Raw genomic sequence first — 26,352 nt, 5'->3', positions numbered from 1 at the left:
CTAAAAGCAAAACAAAAATAATAGGGGTATGTCTAAGGGATTCAGGAGTCAATGGAAAAACTCCCAATAGATAAAGCTAGAACAATCTGAGCAATAAAATAAATAAAGTAGTATTGGACTTATAACATAAGGTATAAAATAAATATCCCTAAGTCCATTAAAAAAAAGTAAGGAAACAAAGAAGGAAGGAAGGAGAGAGAGAAAGAAGAAAAGACAAAGAAGGAAAGAGAGAGATAGGGAGGAAGGAAGCAAAGAAGGAAAGAAAAGGAAGGAAGGAAGGAAAATAAAGGCAAGAAGGAAGGCAGGCCTCCCATATAGAAGAATTCCAAATAATTTATTCATCCTTACTGAGATAGAGCATAACTACAATCCTCAATTCCTTGAAGTTGACACGACAAGCAAACAGAAAGGACATTTTTGGGAGGTAGGGGGGAGAGAGAGGAGGGAGGGAGGTTTCAGTAATTGGGCCACAATAATCAACCACATTGTATATTGACAAATAAAATAAAATTGAGAAGGAAAAAAAAAAAAGAGTGATGCCAAAATTGTATAAGATTTAGGCTTCATAGACCTTATTCAAGATTCAGATCCCCATACCAGCCAATAGCCAAAAACAAACAAACAAACAAATAAACAAATAAATACATAAATAAAGAAATAGACCTCTCAATCTATGGTTTTCAACTTGGGAATCATACAAATGTTTTATACAATCAAAAAAAAAAAAATAAAACCCAACAAAATTTCAATTATTTTTATTTGATTGACCCCAATACTAAAGATTAGCACCCACGTGAAAAGCAAACCATCATCTATGTTAAAATTATCAGTATACATAACAACAATGTCAAGGGTTCAGATCCCCTTACTGGCCAGCTGCCAAAAAAATCAATAAATTGTCGGTATCAAAATTTAACTCTAGTTCCCCATCTTCTGAAACAGCATCTTTTATTTACTAAGCAACTAATAAAAATATTACATCCCTATAACACCAAGTTCAACGGTTCAGATTCCCAGCCTCAGAAACTTGAGTTCTAGTCTAGGATCTACCGCTTAAACATATGAATAATTTTGGTCAAGACATTAAACCTCTTCGACCTTTCATTTTCTCATTTGCAAACCTGGGAAATATTAAAATGTAAGCAAAGTGCTAATGATTAATGTGTTATTCTCATAAATAAGTTTGGTTTTTTTTTCTCTAACGAAAATGATTTTTTTTCTAAAATAATAAATTCTCAAATACTATGTATGGGGGCATGAAAAATAACTGAACTAGGAAAGAGCATCACCACTTCAGATTATAAAAAGACACCTTATTTGTGTTTAAACAAGAAAAGATAGTACCCATCATTGCTTACCGTTGATTCTTTACTGATGAGAAAGCTGGTCTCTGTGCTGTTCAGGCTCTGCTAACAGGGGGAAAATATAAAGCTGTTAATGCCAGCACAAGTTGAGGGAAGGGGGAGCATTTAAGTTTCATTAACAAAAACCGTAGGTTCTATATGCAGACATACTAAACCTGGAACTCACGGAAGCTATGAAACACCTGGAATTGTATGCAAAACTGTGTATATATGTGTATACATGTGCATGTATGTTCATGCATGTGTGGGTGTATGTATCTGTGCATATGTGTGTCTGTATGTGTGGAGAGAGAACGAGAATTTGAGAGATAGCTTTATCAAATCATAAAAACAAAATCTGAGACATTAGAAATAGTCAAGAACTACTATACAACAGAGAAATAACAAGGAGCTCTATTCTTCTTTTATTTTTTTTTTCCTCTTAGCTGGCCGGGCGGCTGGTACAAGGATGGAACCATGGACATTGGTGTTAGCACCACACTCTAAGCAACTGAGCTAACTGTCCAGTCCTCTATTTTTATAATGATACGGAATCCTGAACAGGACCAACAGGAAAAGCAGCATTAATTGTCTGTTTGGTTGGCTCTTTTGCCCATTTTTTAATTGGGTTGCTTGTTTTTTCTTGTAAAGTTGTTTGAGTTCCTTGTATATTCTGGATATTAATCCTTTGTCAGATGTATATTTTGCAAATATTTTCTCCCACTCTGTTGGTTGTCTTTTAACTCTGTTAATTGTTTCTTTTGCTGTGCAGAAGCTCTTTAGTTTGATATAATCCCATTTATTTATTTTTCCTTTGGTTGCCCGTGTTTTTGGGGTCGTATTCATGAAGTCTATGTCCAGTTCTATTTCCTGAAGTGTCTCTCCTATGTTTTCTTTAAGAAGTTTTATTGTTTCAGGGTGTATATTGAATTAGTAGGCATTTCTCTAAGGAAAATATACAAATGGCCAACAGACATATGAAAAAATGCTCAACATCACTCAGCATCCGGGAAATGCAAATCAAAACTACACTGAGATACCATCTAACCCCAGTTAGGATGGCTAAAATCCAAAAGACTCTGAATGATAAATGCTGGCGAGGTTGCGGAGAAAAAGGAACGCTCATACATTGTTGGTGGGACTGCAAAATGGTGCAGCCTCTATGGAAAATGGTATGGAGGTTCCTCAAACAATTGCAGATAGATCTGCCATATGACCCAGCTATCCCACTGCTGGAAATATACCCAGAGGAATGGAAATCATCAAGTCGAAGGTATACCTGTTCCCCAGTGTTCATCGCAGCACTCTTTACAATAGCCAAGAGTTGGAACCAGCCCAAATGTCCATCATCAGATGAGTGGATTCGGAAAATGTGGTATATCTACACAATGGAATACTACTCAGCTATAAAAACGAATGAAATACTGCCATTTGCAACAACATGGATGGACCTTGAGAAAATTATATTAAGTGAAACGAGTCAGGCACAGAAAGAGAAATACCACATGTTCTCACTTATTGGTGGGAGCTAAAAATAAATAAATTCACACACACACACACACACACAAAAAAAAAAAAAAAAAAAAAAAAAAACCGGGGGGAGGGAAGAAGACATAACAACTACAATTCCTTGAAGTTGATACGACAAGCAAACAGAAAGGACATTGTTGGGTGGGAGGGGGGAGAGGGAGGAGGGAGGGAGGTTTCGGTGATGGGCCACAATAATCAACCACATTTTATATCGACAAAATAAAATTAAGAAAAAAAAATAATAAGAATTGTCTGTTTGGAATTATTAAAGTGAATACTTTAGAAAATGTACCATCAGAATTCTTAAAAATTTATACTTATAACCCAAGGAAAAAGCCATACATGTACATAAATACACACAAACCACTTGCAATTAAAGAAATAGTGATGCCTCCCTCAGTGTATGATAGATTTTCAAATCCTCATGGTACATGATAGCCCACACACCACAGGACATGCTCCTAAGATCGTACCCAATCACTTCTCAGCAGTCACTAGTGACAGGTACAGAAAAGAGCTATGGAACGGCAGCAGCTAACAGAAATGACCTGAAATTCATGTCCAGACTAGAAATTCTCTTATGTTGTTCTTGGAAAATCACAACCAGCACCTCATTATACCCAGATGACACCGGTAAAATCAGTTTTGAAAATAGCAGACAAAAAGTGCTATGAACATATTTTTAAAATACTCAAAAGAACATCTTAAAAATACACCCAGTGTTACAAATGTTAAGTAACAGAACGTTCCACAAAGAAGCAGAATGTGTCACAAAAAAGCAGTAATTTCTCTGTGTTCTTAAGGAGGATGAAGAAGAGAAAATTTTGAACACATACCAATTTTCATACTACTGTATTCAGTATAAATTACACAAAAAGATGATTGTCATCTCTGGTATTAAAGTGATCCTGAGACAGGTGGGAAGAGCTGTGGGAAGACTGAGGATATATGAGTAAACAAATGCTCAAAATTCTGTTTCACTTATATGTGATTTTATAAACTTGTGGACGGAACGAATTCCACTAGCTCATCTAAATACATCAGATATCAAATAAAGCTCATAAATATCTTGATCACTCAACAGTGAAATAGCACCCTCTAAAAATAAATTGTGCAGCTACATTTCTGCTGGTAAGAAAATAAACCAATCTATTATAGCTTCGCTTTATATTGATTCCTCATAACATATTTTTTCAATTATGCTAGAGAAAGATCAGTTGATTTGCTTATAGGAAGATTCAGGAAAACATATATTAAGGTTCCAAAGCAAACAGGCTAGTCACTTCACAATCTCTCACTTTAGGAAAAGTGTTTGCTCTGGTTTCCAATCAAAAGCGGTGGATATATTTTCACTTTGCAAAATGTAAAATAAAATAATGTAGCTTTCTTCCACTTTTTGCTGAGTATTTCATTGTCCCATATCTCAATGACCTTAGTTTTAGGCAAAAAAAAAAAAAAAAAAAAAAAAAAAAAATGAATCCATGATGTTCTCAAGTCTACATTTCCCTCTACAGTGGCCATAGCTTTTATGTCTCAGGCTGCCTCCTTCCCTGACCTCATCCAGTAAAGAATTAGATGAAATTGTACAAAATGAAATGAAATTAATAAATGAGTGAATGACACAAACTTCCACTAGTAACAAAATGTGGCACTATTCAGAGGACCTACAAATCATCATAGAAAATTAGTAGCCATCCTCAGTATTCTGAACATAAGTAGCAATGATTTGAAGACTGAGATTCCAAAAAAATACTTCTACACAGGATTTTTAAAACAGTAGTGTTAAAGAAGTAATATTGTACAGTGATTAAGAGGACAAGCTCTAGAATCAGACGACCTGTGTTTAGAATCCCAGCTCCAAACCTTAGCAGATATAATCTGATTAATACAGTTTCACTTTATATACTTCTAACCTTTTTCTTCAGTTATTTAAAACTAATTACATATATATGCAAAACAAATTGCATATGTAAACCTGAGCAAGTTAACCTTTCTATACCACAACTTCCATATAGTGACAATAAATAATACATGGATTCTCAATAAATGCTGGCTTTCTAAAATTATTTTTTGCTTACTTTGTAGTGATCATAACATAAATTTATTTATCATATTATAAACTATACATCACATGCATTTTCAGATCTCAAAAAGATTGTAACAATGTTTCATGATGACCTACATTAATTCTAAATCAGAAGTAACACTAGAATTTAGCCCTTTAAAAGTTTAAGCAATCATAAAAGCACAGAAGATCTTTTAAGAGTATAAAATTATTTTGGAAAAATAAACCTGGAATTTCTACATATTCTTCTGTCTTTTATATGTCTAAGCATTCATCATATTTATAAATTTGGTAATGAACTAAATACATTGATTTTAGTAATTTCTACCACAGTCCAATACTTGAATGAATATTCTATTACCAACATCTATTTTTTAAGAAAATTGACTGCAATGTAGAGCTTTTGTTTTTATAGTATTTGAGTGTCAGTAGCAAAAAAAAAAAAAAAGTAATTTGGCATTAAAGAAGGTGAAATAATACATTTTTTTCTTACTTTTTATTTTGAAATAATTATAGCTTCACAGGAATTAGCCAAAATAGTACAGAAAGATCCCACGTACCCCTAGCTATTGTCCCCTAATGGTTATTCCTCATATAACTATAGTAAAATATCAAAATCAGGAAACTGGAATGAGTACAATGGGTGTGTATAGTTCTATATCATTTTATCATATTTGTACATTTGTGTAGGAACCAACGCAATCAAGATATAGAGGTATTCCATCCACAAAGATCTCCCGTATGCTACCCCTTTAATTTATGTCCACTTTCCTTTCGATCAACATTCACATCCCCTAGCAACACTAATTTGTCTTCCATCTTTATAATATTGTCTGAAATCTCTGTCAAGAGTGTTTTTTGTTTTTTCTTTTCCGCTCAGCATATGCCCTGGAGATCAATCCAAGTTGTGTTTATCAATAGTTTGTTCCTTTTTATTGATGGGTAGTAGTCCATGGTAAGACTGTGCCAGTTTGTTTAATCATTCTCTTACTGTAGGACTTTTGGGTTGTTTCCACTTTCGGGTACGACAAGTAAAGCTCCTACGAACATTTGTGTACAGGTTTTTGTGTGAATATGTTTTCATTTCTGTGGGATAAATGCCCAAGAGTATGATTACCCAAGTCGCATGGTAAGTATATATTTAGGTGAGAAGCTCCTCGACAGTTTTCAAAAGCGACTGTCCCATTTTCTCTTCCCATCAGTAATGTATGCGAGATCTGGCTTCTCTGCATCCTCCCCAGTAACTCCATTGCCACTATTTTCTATCTTAGCTGTTCTAATAGGTATACAGCAATATCTGTCTTTGGTCTTACTTTGCATTTCCCTAGTGGCTGGTGATATTGGACATTTTTTCATGTGCTTATCTGCCATCCATATATTCTCTTCAGTGAAATGTTCCATCATGTATTTTGTCCATTTTCCACTTGGGTTTTTTTTTTAATATTGAATTTTGTAGGTTCTTTATATACCACAGATACAAGTCCATTGTCACATATATGATGTGCAAATATTTCTCCCACTCTGTATAGCTTGATTCACTTAGTAAATATGTCCTCTGTGCCACGTTACATCACTTCAGTTGTTAGCTGCTTTATGACAGTGGTTTCCAAACTTTAGTGGCAACAGGAATCACCTGAGGTTTTTTTTTTTAAATCATGACTTCCTCAACCTTATCCCCAAAGACACTGATTAATAGGCTGAGTTTGGGCACAAGAGTCTGCATTTTAAAGAAATTTTTCATATAATTATTCAGGTGGTCTGCAAACTACACTGTAAAAATCACTGCACTAAATTGTTCTTCATAGTCCCAACATTCTGGTCACTGAGCTTTTAACAGAATCCTAGAACTTCTGGGAATATTAAGTCAACAGCCATCTAGCACACAACCAACCTGTTCTGGAAGAATGTGGTTCTCTGGGTGGGAATTTCAGTCATTCCCAGAAATCTTTTTTTAAAGACCCTGTTTATATCTGGTCGGACACCCCTAACCCATTTCAAGGATATCTACCTGTGTGAGAGTCACTCACAAAGTTCTGAATCAGCTAGAGCTTACCAGAAAGATTATTTTATTAAGTACTTCTAAAATGCTTATGCTCAATATAAAAACAATCTAAATTGTTAGCATCTTTTTGAATGTTTATACTACAGGTCTTCAAAAACGTCATGGAAAATGGATATTATGAAAAAAAACTCTTCACGGATTGCAAAGTTTTTTGCACCAAAATAAACTCAGATTAGTTTGTTATGATGTCTGAACAAGATCTAGTTTGAGGAACTAAATAGGATAAGACATCAGCTTAAAAAGAACCCCTCTCAGAGCAACCTAAATTCTACTAAAATTGAAGCAAGAACAAACATCAAATTTATGGGAAAGCTTAGGTGGAAGAATGGTGAAATCATTGCTGCTATTTGAAAAGCTTATGGGGACAATGCCCCAAAGAAATCAGCTGTTTACAAATAGATAATTTGTTCCTGAAGACAAAACACAATCAAAATAATGGCTACCACAAGATGGAACTGGCCTAGTCAAAGCAAAAGTGGACTGGTCAAAAGCAAAGGTCATGGCAACAGTTTTTTGGGATGCTCAAGGCATTCTGCTTGTTGATTTTCTGGAGGGACAAAGAACAATAACATTTGCTTATCATGATAGTGTTTAGAGAAAGTTAGCCAAAGCGTTAGCAGAAAACACCTGGAAAAGCTTCGCCAGGAAGTCCTTCTCTATCATGACAATGCTCCTTCTTATTCTTCTCATCAAACAAGGGCAATTTTGCAAGAATTTTAATGGGAAATTATAAGGCACCCACCTTATAGACCTGTTTGGCTCTTCTGACTTCTTTTTGTTTCCTAATGTTAAAAACATCCTTAAAGGGCACCCATTTTTCTTCCATTAATAAGGTAAAAAAGACTGCTCTCACACAGTTAAAGTCCCAGTGATTTAGGGATGGACTAAATGACTGGTATCAGGATTGGATGGTTAGGTCAGTTGGTTAGACAATGGTGCTGAGAACACCAAGGTCCAGTGTTCGATTCTTGTATTGGCCAGCTGCCAAATAAATAAATAAATGACTTTTATCATCACTTACAAAAATGTCTTGAATGTGATACAGCTTATATTGAGAAATAAAGCTTATATTTTTTATTTTTATCTTTTAATTACATTTTTCCACGAACTTTTCTGAGTTCCCCTCGTGTAAATAATATAAGGCCTTTGGTTAAAAGAATTCTCTGTTTTTACAAGTTGTATTTAATTTTATTATTTATTGCTCTATTTAGTATGTTTACTTAATTTAGATTAAGTCACTTAAACCCCAGTGTTGTCATCCATAAGTATTAATTACATGCTAAAAACCTTAACATAAAAAGACCTCACATATTATACCTGCATTACACTCTAGCAAAGTGTTAAGCCAAACACTATTATCTTGCATATCAAGACTCAGCATACATCTGAATTTATTTCACAGGGAGCCTCAAAGCAAATTCAAACTTATGTTTGTTCCCTTATAACATATACAAAGATCCCATATTAAATCTGCATAAAACATGAAATCTGCATATAACATCTAGAAAGATCCCATATCAAATCTGCATAAAAGATGAAATTTGCTTTATTTACTAAAAAATAAATACTAAAAAATAAATAAATATATAGGACAAAATAGAGCATGAAATGAAGACTTAATTATTCATATGAAGTTCGTTTCTAACCTTTCCTTGATTCTTTTGTTCTGATTTATAGAGAAGCTAATACACATGTATTTAGCTTACCTCACTCATCGGGAAATCATAGCATGGATCTCTACTGGATCCTTTCCCTAAATGCAATAAGAGAGAGAAATACATGTTAAACTGGTCAACCGAACAGAACATGTTCAAAAGTCTGCATGTGGAGAAACAGGAATCAACAAACAAACAAATCCAAAGAAAAAATACTGGAAGAAAAAGTACAAAATCTTCCCAGAGCTATGTTATTTAATATTTAATTGACACAAATTCAACTACTATGAGTCAGCTGGGGGTAATGTCCAATGTTTTCTACAGAGAAATATTTATTTTTTGCCTATTCATTTGTTAAAACAAGGCTATATGTGGAAATAAATAATGTTTGGTAAGCAATATCTATTTTATTTATTATTTTATTTTATTTTAAAAAGGAGATGCATGGGCCATAGCTTTGACAGAAAAAGACAGGGATCATTCTCGATATGATTTTTTTTACTTTGGCAGATTAGCAAAACTCTTTAAAATTAACTAAAACAAACCTACCTCTCCAGCCTCATTCCCTTGCTCTCTTAAGTTCAGCCCACTATTCTTCTTTCAGCCCCTTGTACCTTTTTTCAGTTCCATGTTCACTCTTTGTGGCCTTAACACATAATTAGTCCTCTTTAAGGAATGCTCTCTCTCCACACCTTCTCCTAGGTATTTCCTCACATCCTTCAGATACCACCTTAAAAGTCACTTTCTCCCCAGGGAAGACTTCTCTCACCTATCTGTCTAGTTCAAATCATCTTATGTACCTCTACTTAATGGCTGGCACTTGTCAGAGATTCAATTTTATGTGAATATGTGTACTTTTTGATTAATATCATTTTTCCCTAAAACTACTGTAAGTTCTTGATCAGTGGGCACAATGTCTATTTTGTTCTTGTAGCATACTCACTGGCAAATGAAAGTTGCTTGATAAACATTTATTGAAAGATTGAATGAGCAACCCAGTGAGCCAAGTTCTTTTATCACTGTTGCCACAAATGATAAGCTAAACTATGTTGAGAACTTGCCATGCACCGGGAACTCTGCTAAGTACTTTACACAGAATTTTTCACTTACTTGTAATGAGAGTTAGTTGTGTGGCCTTTGGCAAGTTACTTAACATTTCCAGGAGTCAGGATTTTAGTACATAAAGTAAGAGAGTTTAGGTCAGGAGTCTCAAATTCAAATTTCCATAAGGGTCAAGATTATTGAAATGCAAATGTCTGCACCGAATGAATGTTGAGAACAAGGAGAAGACATGATAGAGGTTACTCAGCTCTAATTAACTGTCATCATGCGAGAATATGGCCCCAGACTCCACGGAGCTTCTGATTTTTAAAGATAATCTTTACCGGTATTTTTTGTTTGTTTGTTTACGTGAAATAATCCAATTTTTAAATGTTAGCCTATTTTTTTTAATACTAGAATGGCCCAAATAAACTCCTTTGTACTAGATTCTGCTGGCAGGTAACCAGTTTGCAATCTCTGAACAAAATGATTCATAAGGTTTCAACCCGCTCTGATTCTATGTGATTTGTTGCTTAACAACAGCAGTTTGCTATTCTGGGTTTGGTGTGGATATTTTGATAACATAACTACCCTAAGAGGCCAAGCAAAAGGCAACTTTTGATGTGACTCATTTGAGAAGCCTGATACAAAGTCAATGTTCTATGTCAAGAGCATTTGAGCTCTTAAATAACTTACTTGAAGGGATATCATCTATTTTACATAGGACAAACAACTTATGTCCTCTTTAATGTAAAGGGAAACTAATTATTGGTTAAGGTAAATTGAATTAAGCTCATTAGGATCCTAAAGAAGGCAATTTGATTTCATCTTTCCACAGCCTACAATTACCTAAACTAACTAAAAAAGGAGAGAGAAGACCCAAATAACAAAAATTAGAAATGAAAAGGAGACATTACAACTGATACCACACAAACACAAAGAATCATTAAAGACTATTATAAACAACTATCTGACAACAAACTTGAAAACCTGGAGGAAATGGATAAGTTTCTGGACACATACAAACTGCTAAGACTAAATCAAGAAGAAACAGAAAACTTGAGCAGACCAATAACAAGCAACAAAATTGAAGTAGTTATCAGCAGTCTCACAGCAAAGAAAAGCCCAGGACTGGATGGCTTCACTGCTGAATTCTACCAAACCTTTAAAGAGGAATTAATACCAAATTTCTGCAGACTATTCCAAAAAATTGAAACAGAGGTCATCCTCCCAAACTGATTCTATGAGGCCAGAATCACCCTGATACCAAAACCAGACAGAGATACAACAAAAAAAGAAAACTTAGATCAATATCTTTGATGAAGATAGATGCAAAAATCCTCAACAAAATACTGACAAATAGAATACAACACCACATCAAAAAAAAAATTATACACCATGATTAAGTGGGATTCACCCCAGAGATGCAAGGCTGGTTCAACATATGCAAATCTATACATGTGATACGTCACATCAACAAAATCAAGGACAAAAACCATATAATTATCTTAATAGACACAGAAAAAGCATTTAACAAAATTCAACATCCTTTCATGATAAAGACTCAGCAAATTAGGTATAGAAGGAAAATAGCTCAATACACTAAAAGCCACATATGACAAACCTACCACCAATATCATCCTGAAAGGGGAAAAAGCTTTCAGAATGATAACAAGACAAGGATGCCCACTCTCACCACTCCTATTTAACATAGTGTTGGAAGTACTAGCCAGAACAATCAGGGAAGAGAAAGAAATAAAGGGCATCCAGATTGGAAAAGACAGAGTCAAACTGTCCCTGTTTGCAGATGACCCGATCCTATATAGAGAAAAATCTAAAGACGCTATCAAAAAACACTTAGAGCTGTGGGGTTTCTGACAACCCTTACCACTATTCCCTTGGCCAAGTTATGGCAACTCAGGAAGCTTCAAGTGACTGTGACAAATTTTCCTAAATAGAGAAGGATAGAGGAAGTCAAGGCAATAACAGTACAGAAAACTACACATTATAAGCATTAAGCAGCAAGATGAGTATCAAGATAGTTTAAATTGCACTCCACTTAGTACAACACCTTCTAGGTTGACTTGTTTTAACTTAGTAAGCACTGCAATATCATCGTTAAGGAGAGAAAAATACACTGACTGGTAGTCCTTGCTGAGTTTATCTTTGTGAAAACACTCTTAATATAAAATGATCATTTTGTTTTTCTTGGTGCAGAGAACATCAGAATGTCAAAATAAAACTGAGACACCAAAACAATGCTTCATAAAACTTCCTATATTATCTTTTGTGTTTTGTTTGGTTTTGTTTGGTTTGGTTTGGTGGTTGACCTGTAAGAGGATACAAACCCTTGACCTTGGTACAGCACCACACTCTACTTGGTGAAAAAACCAGCCAGCCCAAACCTCTTACATTAAACAACGGCTTTTTAGAAATGTATCTCATTTTTCTCCCAACAAACATCATGTTTCCTTGTTAATCACCCAAATGGAAAAGGACATATCCATTTTCATTCATAAATTGGAAGGCAATGCTCCATTGTCTTTTCTCTTCTAGTGTGACTTAAAAAAAGTCCAAAGTATATTTAATTGTATATACTAAGAAAGAAATATTTCTATCATCTTTAAGAGTTTTAGACAAATTTTGACTCAAACTATTAGACTAGGCAATCTTTAAAGCAGCTGTGAAATGACAATGTAGATAAACAAAATAATTTATTACAATAAACATATAGCCCCTCTTTGGAATGGTGATATACTTATCTTTAAGAGATTTTTCCAGAGATGTAGATATGTGCTGAGGGAACACAAAGTACAAGTGGTCTTCAAAAAGTTCATGGAAAGATTTGTATTTTCTTCCAATTCTATTTTTCCACAAACTTTTTGAAGTACCCTTGTAAATATAAAGTCAGCTGGGTACTTAAGTCCTATTTGAATACTCTGCCATTTAAAAAATCCAAATACATGTTTCCTTTGATTAAAAATGAATTTATATTTATTAAAATAATTTTTGAACTAGTCTCTCCCATACTCTCAATGTTGTCCTTCACACTATGTATATTAAATCATATATTTTTCTTAAATCACAACACATACTTTTATCCAAATATAATCAAAGTCAATAAATCTAACCCTGTGAAAGAGTATGGAGGCATATATCAAGTTCATGTATTGGGAAACATAATATTATGAGGATGAAATGTTCCCTCAATTAATCTATTGGCTTAATTTAATCACAATCAAAATGTCAACCAGGTTTTAGGAAAGGATGTGAGAAAAACAATTTTCAAATTTTTTAAGGAAATACAAAGAGCTTAGAATAACCCACATATTCGTAACAACACAGAATAGTATTAGAAGAACAGAGAACCCAGAAACAGATCCTCACATTTATAGCAACTTGACAAAGGTGAAAATGTTGATTATTGACAATAGGTTAGACTTTTCACTAAAAGATTGAGACAATTAGATACCTGTTTGAACGAAAAAATAAACGAAAATTGGACCCCCTAACACATGCTATACACAAAATCAATTCCAAATGGCAAATATACCTATATATGAAAGACAAAACAATAAAATAGAATAGAGGAGACTATTTTAATGACTTCAGAGTAGAAAAATATTTCTGTCTAGGAAGGACAAAATAAGCCAACCATAAATGAAAGATGACAAATTTGACTATACTAAAAGTTAAAAACTGCTCTTCATAAAAGGAACCATCAAGAGTGAAAAGGCCTCTACCAGGTAGCTTCCAAAAAAAAAAAGTGAAAAAGAAAACTACTATTAAAGGGCAAAATTACAACAAATTTAGTTAAATACCTCAATTGGCTATTGCAGTTCTAGAATTGGAAAACACGTCATTCCATAAAATAGAATAAGTTTCCAATGAGCCAAGCAGGGGAGGTTGGTTTTACAGACAGAAAAGGCTGAAGAAAGCAAAGACAAAGAAAAAAAAAGGCAGACTGGTCATTTCAAAGTTATTTTCCTTGTAAGGTAGGGACAGGGAGACAGAACAATAGAAAAATAATTGATTAGTTAACATTGGGTCATGCTATCTCTTCTGTGTATTAAAGCAGAGGGAACTTCACCATGCCTATTGAAGATTTAAACTGGCCTGTTTGGGAAACTGGCTGTTATCTTTCTCTCCTGTTTTCTGGGAAGGTTAGACCACAGCCTATGTGCCACAGAACTTAGCAGGGGTGGCTCCATTTTGAATTTTTGTCTGGTGTTTTGGGGCCTAGTGTAGGAACTTAGTCCAATATAATGGCCTCCTATAATTTTTTATTTAACACTACCAAACATGAGAAGCATATATGACAAAGGATTCATTCTCAATATGTGCAGAACTGCTACAGAACAGAAAGAAATATATTTTTTTAAATGGGGGAAAAAATTTGACCCGATACTTCACGAACAAAGAAATCCAAACACCAATAAATATATGAAAAGATAACCAATCTCATTTGTCACAGGAAATGGAAATTTACCCACAATGAGATACCATTTAAACACTCTTCAGCTGGGCAAAATTTTTAAAATCCAACAAATACTAAGTGTCGTCAAGGATGTGGCAACAATAACTCTCATACATTGCTGATGGGAGTGTAAAGTGTAAAGTGGCACAACCACTTTGGAAAACTGTTCAGCAGTACCTATTAAAATTATTCTCTCTCTTTCGCTCTTGCTCTCTCTTCCCTTCTCGTTGACAATTCATACCCTATGTCAGCAATTTTCAAAGAATGGTCTGCCAACCCCTGTCAAGATTAGATTTTTCTAGGGAAATATTAATACCTTATTTGCCTTATTCATTCTGTTGACATTTGCACTGCTGGTACAAAAACGGTGGAGTAAAACTGCTGGTACTGTCACACAAATCGAGGCAATGGCATCAAAGTATACTAGTAGTCATTGTATTCTCCACCACCATGCACTCTCAGTAAAAGGAAGAAACAAAAATACAGTTTAGGGCTGGCCAGTTAGCTCAGTTGGTTAGAGCGTGTCAAGGGTTCGGATGCCCACACTGGCCAGCCACCAAAAAAAAAAAAAAAAAATCCATTTTAACCTAAAAATGCCTCGGATGAAACAGAAAAAAGTATTAATGTTACTAAATCTTGGTTACAAATACACATCATTTTAGTAATCTATAGAGAAATGGGAAGTATGAATGAAGCACTGCTGCTCTGCATTCCAAAGTACCTTGGGTTTTTCACGGAACATGACTTTAATTGAAAGTATGGCTGGCAGACATATATGGTCAGACAGAACAATGGATTTTAATGCAGCAGTGAATGAAAAGTTCATTTAGATGGTTCCACATAACATCTATCCTTTAAGAATCTATTTTAGTTGAATTTTTGTGCAACATCAAAGTAGAATATCCATAATTATTTGAAAGCCCTTAAAATTATCCTCTCCTTTCAACTATATACCTGCAAGAGGCCAGATTTTCTTCATACGCTTCAACCAAAACAACGTTTCAAAACAGACTGAATGTAAAGGCAGATGTCAGAATCTTACTATCTTCTATTAGGCTAGAAATTAAAGAGATTTTCAAAAAAGTAGAACAATGTCATTCATAACTAAATTTGTTTTGTTTTGGAAAATATAGCTATTTCCATAAAAAGGGGTTATTTACGTTAATGTAGAATGGATTTATTTTTATTTTTAATGAATTAACTTCAAAATGTTTCTTCTTTAATTTCTAATAACAATAGATATAACTCACATAAACAAAGAGATTCTTAAATTTTAAGAGTATAAAGTTTGAAAATTACTATCTTAAGCATAAACCCTATAAAAATACATGCACCAGGGCACTATAGGACGGTACAAGAATATCAGAACAGTATTGTCTAGGAATAAATAACAAACTCAAAACATCTCAAATATCCAGAAATAGTAGAATGAATAAATACAATGTTTTAGCAACAAAAATGAATGAATTATATTTATACAAGAGAACTTCAAAAATTTCATTAAAAAATTGAATTAAAAGATAATACAAGTTTTTCCATGAACTTTTGAAGACCCGCTGTATACAAAAACATGGATGACTCTGTAAAGAATACCATTTAGCAAATAAGGCAGAAACTGTAATATTCCAACTATTGAAATTAACTATGCAAAACCAAAGTGTGTCTAAGGAATGAATACTTAAGGGAAGATATTGCTGGGAAACAGTTCTCCTTGGGTCTCTCACGTTTCTGCACATCTTGCAAGCAAGACACTGACTGCCTTTGTGTTGGACTATCTTTTCAAGGATTCTGATAGATAGCTTTGGAAGATAGAGATGGTGTACCCTTCTGGAGTAAAGGGCAGGCTTGCTTACAGTCTTGGAAGACTGGGGTAGTGTTTTCCTGAAGAGCAAAGGGAAGCATCATTACTGACCAATATAAAACACTCAGGTTCCCTAAGCCCAGAGCTGATCTTCTATATTGCAACCCACTGCATACACAGTTACCATCTACCTCTGTTTGTATTGACCGTGGCAACATGGGCTTAGGAAACCAGCATAAAACGCTGCCACTCTGGCTGCTGTTAATGCTGTGAATAATAACTATCCTTTGTCTCTGATCCGGTGTCTCCTGTCTTCTACCAATATCCATTAATCTGTGATAGGCAACTTTGTTAACTTCCAAGAACAGTAAAATCTCAGACCTTTCCAGTTCTTGACATTGTTCATTAATGTAATAATAATTAATAATAATAATAATAATGGTGATAACAATGGCTAACATTTGTTGACTACTGTTAAAAAATTTACAGTTCTGTAGAGGAAAAGACAAAACACTGTGATAAACGCTATAAAGAAGACAAAAAGGGTTTAGAGAGAGAGAAAGAGTAACACATAGATGAGGACCTCAGAAAATCTTTTTCAGGAAGTTATATTTATACTAAGATCTGAAGGTTGAGAAAATGCAACAAGTGAGAACATATAAAGTCTCTGAGGTGGAACAGTTTGAAGTGTTCAGAGAAGTAAAGGAAGGTCAGGCTAGACAAGAGCAAGACAAGAGGGGCATAATAAGACTTTGAAGAGGTATGGAGAGGACAGTCTGTGGAGTCTGTATGCCTTGTGAATGAGTCTAGATTTTTTTTGTGAATGAACAGGCCACGAAAGAGTCTTTAAACTGTACTTACATGTAGATTTATTGAAAAGCACTAGCTTCTGAGTGGAGAATGGGTTGAAAGAAAGCAAGAATGGAGGAAGGAGACAAATTATGAGACGGCTGCAATGAACCACAAGAGAGATAGTGATGGTCTGGACTGGAGATGGCGCAGTGCATGTGAAGATACATAGATGATTACACTTAATCTGAGAAAAAATTTGAAGCAAATTATTACCAAATTTCAGATGTAGAAGTTTGAGGGACAAAGAGGACTGAAAACTCCTAGGCTTGAGCAATACAAGATGCCAATTAATAAAATGAGGAAGATTGTTCTTGGTGGGCAAATAACGCAGCAGAGGCTGATGGCTGCCCATAAATATCCTTTCCTAACAGGACCGTAATTAAATGTAGAATCAATGTGCTCAAGCAAACAAAACAAAACAAAACAAAATGTTTCCTAGCCTCCCTTGCACGAGTACAACATAAATTCAAAGTTCTCAACTACCATATAAATGTCATGTCTATCCCATAAACTGTGTGTGCATTAAATGAGATAATGCATGAACTTAGCACATGGGAGGTCAATGAATGTTATTCTTGCTGATGTCGTTATTAGGATATATTTTATTCCATTGTTAATTTTCAAAACTTTTGTAAATTCCTTGGGCTAATTTTAAAAGAATCAGAATAAGGTTGAAAGAATTCCTTCTGTATTCAGATCTTAGGATCTGTTCTCAAAATGCTAATACTTATTGTAAGCAAAGCATGAAAACTAATCAACTGCAGCTATGTCACTTAACATTTCTGAATACAGGCTTTCTCGTGAAAAAGATAAGATTATAAATAAAAATGCTTTGAAAAATATAAAACATCATACAGTACCATCAACAAAAAGTTTTACCTGTGAATGCCGCCTAGATGTACAGGTCCAAATTCCACAATGTCCTGACTATCTCTTACTGGATTTGTCAATGAAAAGGATATCAATTTTAGCATGCCCTTATAATGAATAGATAACGAATAGGATTCTAAGAAATACATGTTTTCTCTCTCAAGGTATGGTACTTGAGCACTGACTTAGGCAAGATTTTATGTTCTTGAGGACCAAAGCAGTCACTATTATGTAGAAGAACAATACATTAAACAAAACGTAGTTCCAGGCACAGAACAATCAAATAAGTGCAAGCCTTAAGCTAGATTTATAGAGTATTTTATAATTCCATTTTTATAAGGAGAAGGTTGAAAAAACCCCTCCTTTTCCTAATCATTTTTGCTCAGTTTAACATAAAACAACCAGGTGTTGGTAAGAGCATGGTGCTCTTAACACCAAGGTCCAGGGTTTGATACCTGTAAAGGCCAGCTGCCAAAAAAACCCCAAAAACTGGTAAAAAAAAAAAAAAAAAAAATTCAAACTGATATCAGAACTTGACTCAATGCACTTATCTGAGAATGTGGAAAAGAAAACAATACAAATCCTCCAGATTACCTCCTATCTATTACTAGTTTTCTTCTCACACTTCACTCTTTAAAATTGCTGCTTCCTTTCCCTAGAACGAACAACTGTTTTCGTCCCTTGCTAACTCTTGCTTATTTTTCACATTACGTCAGTTTAGACATCTTCCTTTCAGGCCTTGCCTGAAACCTCATCTGTCCCCTGGGTTTGCCTCTTACCTGTTCCTGTCCACCCTGAATGCAGCCCTCTCAGGGCACCTAGCCCAATTACACCTCCCTCCCCAAGACTGCAAACACCTTGAGAGCCAGCAGGCTCACACTTTGTAAATTACATCTTTTTCTGAAAAGCAGAAATACACTCACTATTCACTAGCTCTCTTTCACACACGTACACACACAATCTGATGTTCGCACATGCCACAGACTCAGACACACTTTCACACTCACTCAGAGTGTAAAGATGATTATAACTCTGCACAATCACCAAGCCTCTGTCTGAACAGGCAGAGTTAGAAGCCGATATCTCTGAATCAGCTTCTTGCTACTCCTCCAACTTCTTCTAAAATAAATGGAAATGATTATACTCTTCCTGTGGGCTAGAAAGCACAGATATGAAATGTTTGGTACCAATTTTTGTGGAGAATCATCAAATATGTACTAAAAGTAAAGCCAGTTCAAAGACTGAGCTTTGAGTTTTCACTGAAAGCACATTACTAAGAATACACACCACAGCAAACCCAAAGCCTAAAAATAGCCCTTGTATTTACCAAATGGTCTTCTCAACTTACACTCCTACCAGCAGCATAAAATAAAATACATGGCATCAAATATTCACATTACTACAGGACAGGTAGTTTTGTTAAACACAATGCTTAATGCAACTCTAAAGACACAAGCAACTTACATTCAACTTTTAAATGGCCTTTTCCAGTGCTAACCCCCTTAAACTGTCTTCTCTAACGGTGATTGTATCATAAACCTGCTAAAGAATGAACATTTCAAATCAGAACTTGTTTACAATGTCAAATAGTCAATAGTCCCATTCCAGCAACACTGATGTTTTACTAAATGTTTGTTCACTTAACTATTTTAGTGTTCTATACACTTATCTGTTAAAATTTCATTTTAAAAATTAGTAGATTGTAGAAAAATAGCCAATTGGAGATCACTGATTACTTATGTGTTCAATTATGAGGAAAATAGGCTCAGAGAAATGTAATAAATCCTAGAAATTTCTCATTAACTAGCATATGTAAAAGATGAAATGTTAACACTTTCTCCCTGGGAAGAAATCTTATCACATGTAAATCAATCATTTAAGCCTCCCATATTTAATCTCCAAAGGTGATTCAGAAAACATATAATATACAAAATTGAGGCTTATCTGTATGGGTAAATTTATTCTAAAAATTCCTTTGATATTTTAAAATGCAGAAATGAAAATAGCTCCTGAAAACTGATGCTATGAAATCTAGAATTTTTCAGCCTTCTTCAGCCAATACTGTTGTTTTCACAACTGTATCATTTAATTCCAGGAGGAAATATATCTGGAAGTGGGCTTCCTAAAACCCACTGGACGGTCAAATTAAAAAACACACCCTCATTACAATGCACTTTTTATACAACCCTAGTAATAATACAGGTCTCAATAATGTGCAGTAAAATCAACCCAGCAAAATAATTGATAGAAACATTGAAAAAAATAAGAGTCATCTAAGCGGCCTGAACCATCCTGCTCTTTATGTCCTGTTCTCACCAATGCCACACCTCTCTGCTGCTTGGGTTCTGGAACTATGAACAAATCTGGAGATATGAATTTGAGCAGGATGCAGTCATTAGACCCAGCCATCAATATATTTTACTCCCACCTTCACCTAAATTAGAGGTATAGCTTTAATCACTTGAGGGATTGTAAATAAATTACAAAGGCCTTTGCCAAGAAAAGGGAAAACTGAAATCATTTTGGGAAAAGTTCTAAAAAGTTCCTGGGATGGACTCATAATGCACACGACTTCATACTGAAGCAATACTATTTTAAGTATAGATTATAGAAAATAAAATCATCTTGAGGCTAAATTATATCATACTTCAAATAACTAAAAGAGGGTAATAGTCAATCTCTATAATGTTGAAATATTTTTCTTCATTATACAGAGAACATTATATAATACACATTTTTCTTCTTCAATACAGAATATATTTCTGTACCTTCACATAGTTTTACTTCCGAAGGACTGGTTATAAGGAATGACTGAATGCTTTAAATTAAAAAAAATAAAAAAACTATTTAGATCTTTGGATTACTGAAATTTCAATAGAAAGTAAGTCGCAGCAAAGGAGGAAACCACCAAATGTATGGAAAGGGACTTCCAATTTTATACTTCTGAAAGTCATTTGATTTCTTTTGCACCATGGAACACTAATCATTTTCTCTAACAAATACATGTATTATATCACTTAGCAGAATCAACAGTCAAAGCTTAAAGTTTTCAATAGCTTTATTTCCTTCTATCCTCAAATTATTTTTGATTTTTTTAGAAAAAGGTATGCTTCAGTGGCACCATCAAGAACATGAAAAGAAAACTCACAGAATGGGAGAAAATACCTGTTAATCATATATCTAATAAGGAACTTGCATACCGAATATATAAGGAACTCTTACAACTCCATAATAAAAAGAATAACTCAATAATTAAAATGGGCAAAGGATCTGAAATAGACATTTCTCCAAAGAAGATATATGAATGAACAATAAGCATAGGAAAAAACAGTCATTAGGGAAATGCAAGTCAAAATCACATTGAGATACCATACGGATGGCTATACAGTAATAAAAAAGAAGACAATAACAAGTGTTAGTGAGGATATGGAGGAATTAGACTGGTAGGAATGTAAAATGGTGAAGACACTTAGAAAACAGTTTGACGGTTTCTCAAAATGTTCAATATAGAGCTAGCACATGATCCAGCAATTTCACTCCTTAGCATGTGCCCAAGAAAAGTGAAAACATGTTCATACAAAAACTTGTACACGAATGTTCATAGCAGCATTGTTCACAGTATCAAAAACAGGTGTAAATAACACAAATGCCCAATGATTGATAAATGGATAAAGTGTGGAATATCTCTACAAAGGAACATTATTCAGCAATTAAAAGGAATGATGCACTGATACAAGCTACAACATGGATGAACTTCAAAAATAGTATGTTAAGAAAAAGAAGCCAGTTACAACAGACCACATATTGTATGATTCTATACATATGAAGTTAGGCAAATCTATAGAGACAGTAAATAGATCAGTGGCTGCCTGGAGCTAAGGATGGGCAGTGGGATGATAGAGTGACTGCCTTAGAGCTTTCTGTTTGAGATGATGAAAGTGTTCTAAAACTAGATTACGGTTATGGTTGCAAAATGGTAAATATAGTAAAATCCACTGGACTGTATACTTTAAATGGGTGGATTTTATGGTATGTAGATTATATCTCAAAAAAGCTGTTAAAGGGGGAGAGGAGATGGCAATGTATTTCTTGGTGCCTTGAGAACTGAACAATAGGACTACGCTCAGATCTTTATCACTTTAAAAAACTTTCCATGTTTAGATCCAATGTTAAACATGATTTAAAAATACAGTGTCTTTAAGGGTCCTGGAGATAGAAGAAGAAAAATATGTGCATTTTTAGGAAAATGTGTGTACTATAATAGATCCACAGAATATGGGTCTATGCAAAGGCCCTAGCAAACAACGCACAAATATTTCTCAACGGGTTCAATGAAAGCTGTTTTTTAAAAGCAGCAGCGTTCCCAAGTGCACATGTATCTCAAACTGATGGACCCTGAGGGGCTGCCTCTCCCCTCTCCCATAATTAACAAGCACCTCAAAGCATGATCAGTAATCTGCAAAGAAAGGGAGACACAAAGACTCAAGTGCCAGCTCGCTACGCGTGGGCTCTCTGTCATACACTCTTAAGCTGCGGCTGTCTTTGGCATTGAGAGGCCCAGGCATCGAAGAGCACTCGCCCAGCGCGCTGGCCTCACTTCTCTGAATTACTTAGGTGCTGTGGTCCCACATCGTAGAGGTCACAGGTCGCATGTCGGGGTGTTCGGGAGCAGCAGGAAAAACCACGCGGGCCCTAACCCACTCCACCCACCCCGGGCGGGGATTGTCTGTCCTACAGTTCCTGTCTCGCGCAGGACACGCCACGCATCGAACGTCCCTGGGACACAGGCCGCAAGGCCGCCAACGTCCCCCGGGGTCCCTGCGCCGGGGATGGCGGGGTCCACGCGCTCACCCCAGCCCTGCTGTGGCGCCTCTCGGCGGGCTCCTACCTTCCTCCTCCATTATTTCCAGGAGATCTGGGTCGCCCATCTTCGCCAGCTCGTTAATGACACTGACGCCCGAGAGGCAGCGGACGACGGACACCGGCAACTGGAGGTGAGGAGATTTGGGGCCGATACTGAATCTGACCGTGGACCGCCGTAACTGCTTTTGGGCACCGGGCAGGGTGGCCTTCCCTCCGCTGCATTCCCCCTCCTCCTCCTCGGACTCCGATGTCCTTGGGGCCTTGGGCCAGGAGGGCTTCTTCTCGGGCCGGTACTTCCACTCCCGCTGCACCTGCTCCGCGCCGTTGGCCCTGCGCGCCACTGCGTTCTCCCGGCAGCACTCCTGGACGTTCTCAAAGGACTTCTCCCGGTACTCGTTCCGGGCTCCCGGCTGCCTGTCCTCCCTGCGCTTGTCTGGGTCCTTTCTACTCCTGTCCTCCCTCCGCTTTTCTTTCCAGTCCGCGGAGTCCCTCGTTCCCCGCCTCTCGACCTCAAGACCCGCTGGCGCCCCACCCTCGGGCAGCGCCGTCCCCCTGCCCTCCGGCCGCGCTGGCTCGATGCCGGCCCCCTCCTCTCCACTCGGGTTGTCCGAACCCGCCGGCCATGGCTTCGCTGCCTCTCTCTCCTCTTCGGGTCCCGCCTCCCGCCCCTCCTCGGGGACCGCCGCCTCCCAGCTCTCCTGGCCGACCAGCTCCAATCTCAACAGGCTTCGCTGGTCCCAGTCCACCGGGTCTACCCATATCCAGGATTCCTGGTTCTCCGAGGTTGCCGACTCCCTTCTCCCCGAACCCTCCTCCTCCTCCGATCCCCACTGGTGGGCCACATGCTCCCTCAGCCAGTTAGCCGGGTCGTCATCCATCGCCTGGCCCCCCGCCCACCGCGGTGCCACTCGGAGACAACCCCCTCCCGGTTGGGGAGTTACTTTTTGTCGGGTGAGAAAAAGTCCCCCTCCCTTAAAGGAAACCCTCCCCTTTAAGACCAGCGCGTGCCCGGGGTCTCCAAGGTTCTAGCAGCCCCTTGTCTCCGGCGTTTGTGCGTGGGTATTAGCTTTTCTCCAGCCACTGCCCGCTTTTTGGACACCGAACAGGATTAAAGTCAGCCTGTTTCTTAAAAAGCCAGATAGTGTTGGGCACGTTTCTGTAAGCTTCAGTTTTCACATCTTTATATGAGAATATTAGTACCCACCTCCTAGGAATGTTGTTAGAACACAGTGTAAAGTGTTTGGCACAGAAGGTTTTAAAAATTTAGCTGCTCTTAAAGTTAACCCATATCACATTGAGCCCTGCTCCACCTCAAAGGGTCCGTAGAGCCCCTGAGAACTTCAGCCTCAAGGAGAATGGGTAGTCCCCTTCCTCAAAGGCCCCTCTGAATTGGTTCTGTTTTTTAGACCCTATGGAACTGCCAGCTCAGCAATAATTGGGAGGTAAGAAGAATTATCATCGTCTAGTAGCGGGGAAACTAGATGAGTGATGAAGAACTAAAGGTGAAGTAGAGGTCAGAGTTGAGTCTGGAGAGTGCTGGGGAGGGAGTGACTGAGTCTGCAGCAGGGATGGGGTAATTTGAGAATAAGAACAAGGTGACCAGAGACTTGACCTTTCTTTATTTTTGTGCTACTGTATTTTTTTCCCATTCTATTGACATTTTAGGAGTGAGAATCATCTTTTGCAGAACAGGAAACGGGCCTGCAGAGAAGAGTTCTGGTGAAAGTCATGATTAACTATGGAACTGGAAATCACTTTTTTTTCTATACCTTGCTATCTCTTCCCTACCTAAACCTCTAGGAATAGGTGAATTTTGGTTAAGCGACTATAGGCAATTCCTTACTTGATGTATTTTGGAATTGTGTTTGAAAGGTGAATACACACGTGTTATGGATTAAATGTGCTCCCTAAAAGTTCATGTATAGTTAACTTAATCTCCACTGTAAGAGTGTTAATAGTGTGAGAAATCCAATTATGGTACTTGAAAGGTAGAGTCTTTAAGAGGTGATGATGTTACCAAATTAGGCTCTTGGATTCCAAAGTCATAAAAATGAACAATGCACCCAGCAGTAGAGCAAGCAGTGCTTTCTTAAAAGAGGAGGTAGACTTATGCATAAGGGAGATAGCTACAGAGAAGCTAGCCTTCTGAGGGGAGCTGTTCAGGTCCTTTAAAGGGAAAGGAGGGGAGGGGTATAGGCCAGCACCATCATTCTTTTCCTCTGGAGGAAGTCCATTCTGTTCTTCCTGTTTGCATCATGGGTGCATGCTCAATGAGGGTTTTGGTTCTTGCAACTGTTCAGTTAGGTCCAAGATGGTGGTGGTGTTCATTATCACCATCCCAGGAGGGTCTTTGTAGCAGTCACCTTGAAGCTTTGTGAGCACGTGGGAACTCCTAGAGGGGTCTTAAGGATAATCTGTAATTTAATTTTTACAATTACAGGGAAAAGAAAGAATAGGTAGATAATGATAAGTTTTAAACAAAGCTAACAGTTATATTTTAACAAGCCTTTGGGAAGGGGTTTTGCAACTCAGTGAATTTTTCTTCCCCTCTTTTTATCAGGTGGTTTATTTTATCAGGGTGGTTATGCCCAACCAGTCTCTTTCAGTTACTTTTATCAAGGCCATAGGGTAGTCATGTGTCCTGGGGGTATCATGACTGAGGAGTGAATAGGTAACAAAAAGTCCTTTGTAGGGAAAATGTGATCAATTTGGTTCACAGGCCCTATCCTGTCTCAATTAGATTGTGAGGATGGTGCCCTGGTGAATGGATTGATCCATTTGTGAAGTAATGGGTTGATGTTCTAATGAGTGTTCATGGCCATGGTTCTGATGGATGGCTGTATAAGGAGAGCAGTAAGTAGGTTAGCTTTCTCTTGCTCAGCCCATTTTTGCCAAGTGACACCCTGTGTTTCTGTAAAGAGTTCCCACCAAAAAAAGGCCCCCACAAGATGTGTTCCTTGGATGTTGGACTTCCCAGCCTCCAAAACTTTAAGAAACAAATTTCATTTCCTTATAAATTACCCAATTTCAAATATTCTGTTATAAGCAATGGAAACGAACTAACACAACTTGTCAAGCAATAGACTTACATTTAGTTGTAATAAGTGACTAATTATAATAGAATTATTTGTTTTTTACCTCTTGATTATTAATCATTGTTTGGTTCTAATAAAATTTCTGCAACATGAGTGTGTTTTATTGCTCTTCCTATATGTCAGGTATTCTGCTAGGTGCTGTGGATATTGTGAGGGAACAGATGGGTAGAATCTTTGTTCCATGTAGACTAAATTAAAATAAAGGCAATAATAATGTTTTTCTATAATTTTATATAATTACTTGTTTTATATTTCTTGATTCTGTACTGTATTTGAAGTAACATGTATGAGAATACATTATGTGTTGAAAATTTTAGCCAAAATTAAATAAAATGTTTTAATGCTGAATTTGCTTATATTTTATAAACTTCCTTTTAAACTTCCTTAAAAAGTGGAAAATCGGTTGTCTTCTTTTAATAAAGATCTACATCTTATCCTCAGCTTTTTATATTTTAAGAAATATTTGCTGTATTTGTATCACTGAAATATTTTATGTTGCTTATCCATTCATAATTTTAGGATCTGTTTATTTCCTCCATCATTACACACTGCCTCTCTGAACACAGTCTTCAACCACACATTTCTGGAATTATATTCTGAATAATGAATACATGTTCTTTGATGTAATTGAACACACAGTTAAGTATTGTATTGAGCCCCAAAAGTCTTTTACTAGTCCTCCAAATGATTTCAGCCTT

The 26,352-nt window shown here is 36.5% G+C and overlaps 2 protein-coding genes across 4 annotated transcripts in view; one reads left to right on the top strand and one right to left on the bottom strand.

Moving 5' to 3' along the window:
• Window positions 1-23,140, bottom strand: part of ANO5 (anoctamin 5) — an 88,799-nt gene extending 65,659 nt beyond the window's left edge. The window contains exons 1-3 of the mRNA XM_063092798.1: window positions 22,585-23,140; window positions 8,707-8,753; window positions 1,359-1,409 (exon numbers count right to left, since the gene is read on the bottom strand). Coding sequence (XP_062948868.1) covers window positions 1,359-1,409; window positions 8,707-8,753; window positions 22,585-22,624 — 138 coding nt within the window. The 5' untranslated portion in view covers window positions 22,625-23,140. The remainder of the gene's footprint in view (window positions 1-1,358; window positions 1,410-8,706; window positions 8,754-22,584) is intronic.
• On the top strand, window positions 22,271-25,930 carry LOC134374805 (uncharacterized). 3 transcript variants are annotated; one of them, XM_063092800.1, is made up of 4 exons: window positions 22,271-22,690; window positions 23,285-23,510; window positions 23,966-24,001; window positions 24,225-25,930. In XM_063092800.1, exons 1-4 carry the CDS (start codon window positions 22,347-22,349, stop codon window positions 24,228-24,230), a joined length of 612 nt encoding a protein of 203 aa, XP_062948870.1. In that variant the 5' UTR covers window positions 22,271-22,346; the 3' UTR covers window positions 24,231-25,930. The 3 variants fall into 3 exon arrangements, 2 of the variants coding, with proteins under 2 accessions (XP_062948870.1, XP_062948869.1); XR_010023348.1 differs by having other exon boundaries at window positions 23,285-24,001; XM_063092799.1 differs by having other exon boundaries at window positions 23,285-25,930.
• The last annotated feature ends 422 nt before the right edge of the window (window positions 25,931-26,352 follow it).

Source organism: Cynocephalus volans, chromosome 4 (genome assembly GCF_027409185.1).
Source record: "Cynocephalus volans isolate mCynVol1 chromosome 4, mCynVol1.pri, whole genome shotgun sequence".
Classification (NCBI taxonomy): Eukaryota; Metazoa; Chordata; class Mammalia; order Dermoptera; family Cynocephalidae; genus Cynocephalus; species Cynocephalus volans.
Note: the sequence above shows the minus strand (reverse complement) of the source record. Positions and strands in the feature narration are given on the sequence as shown.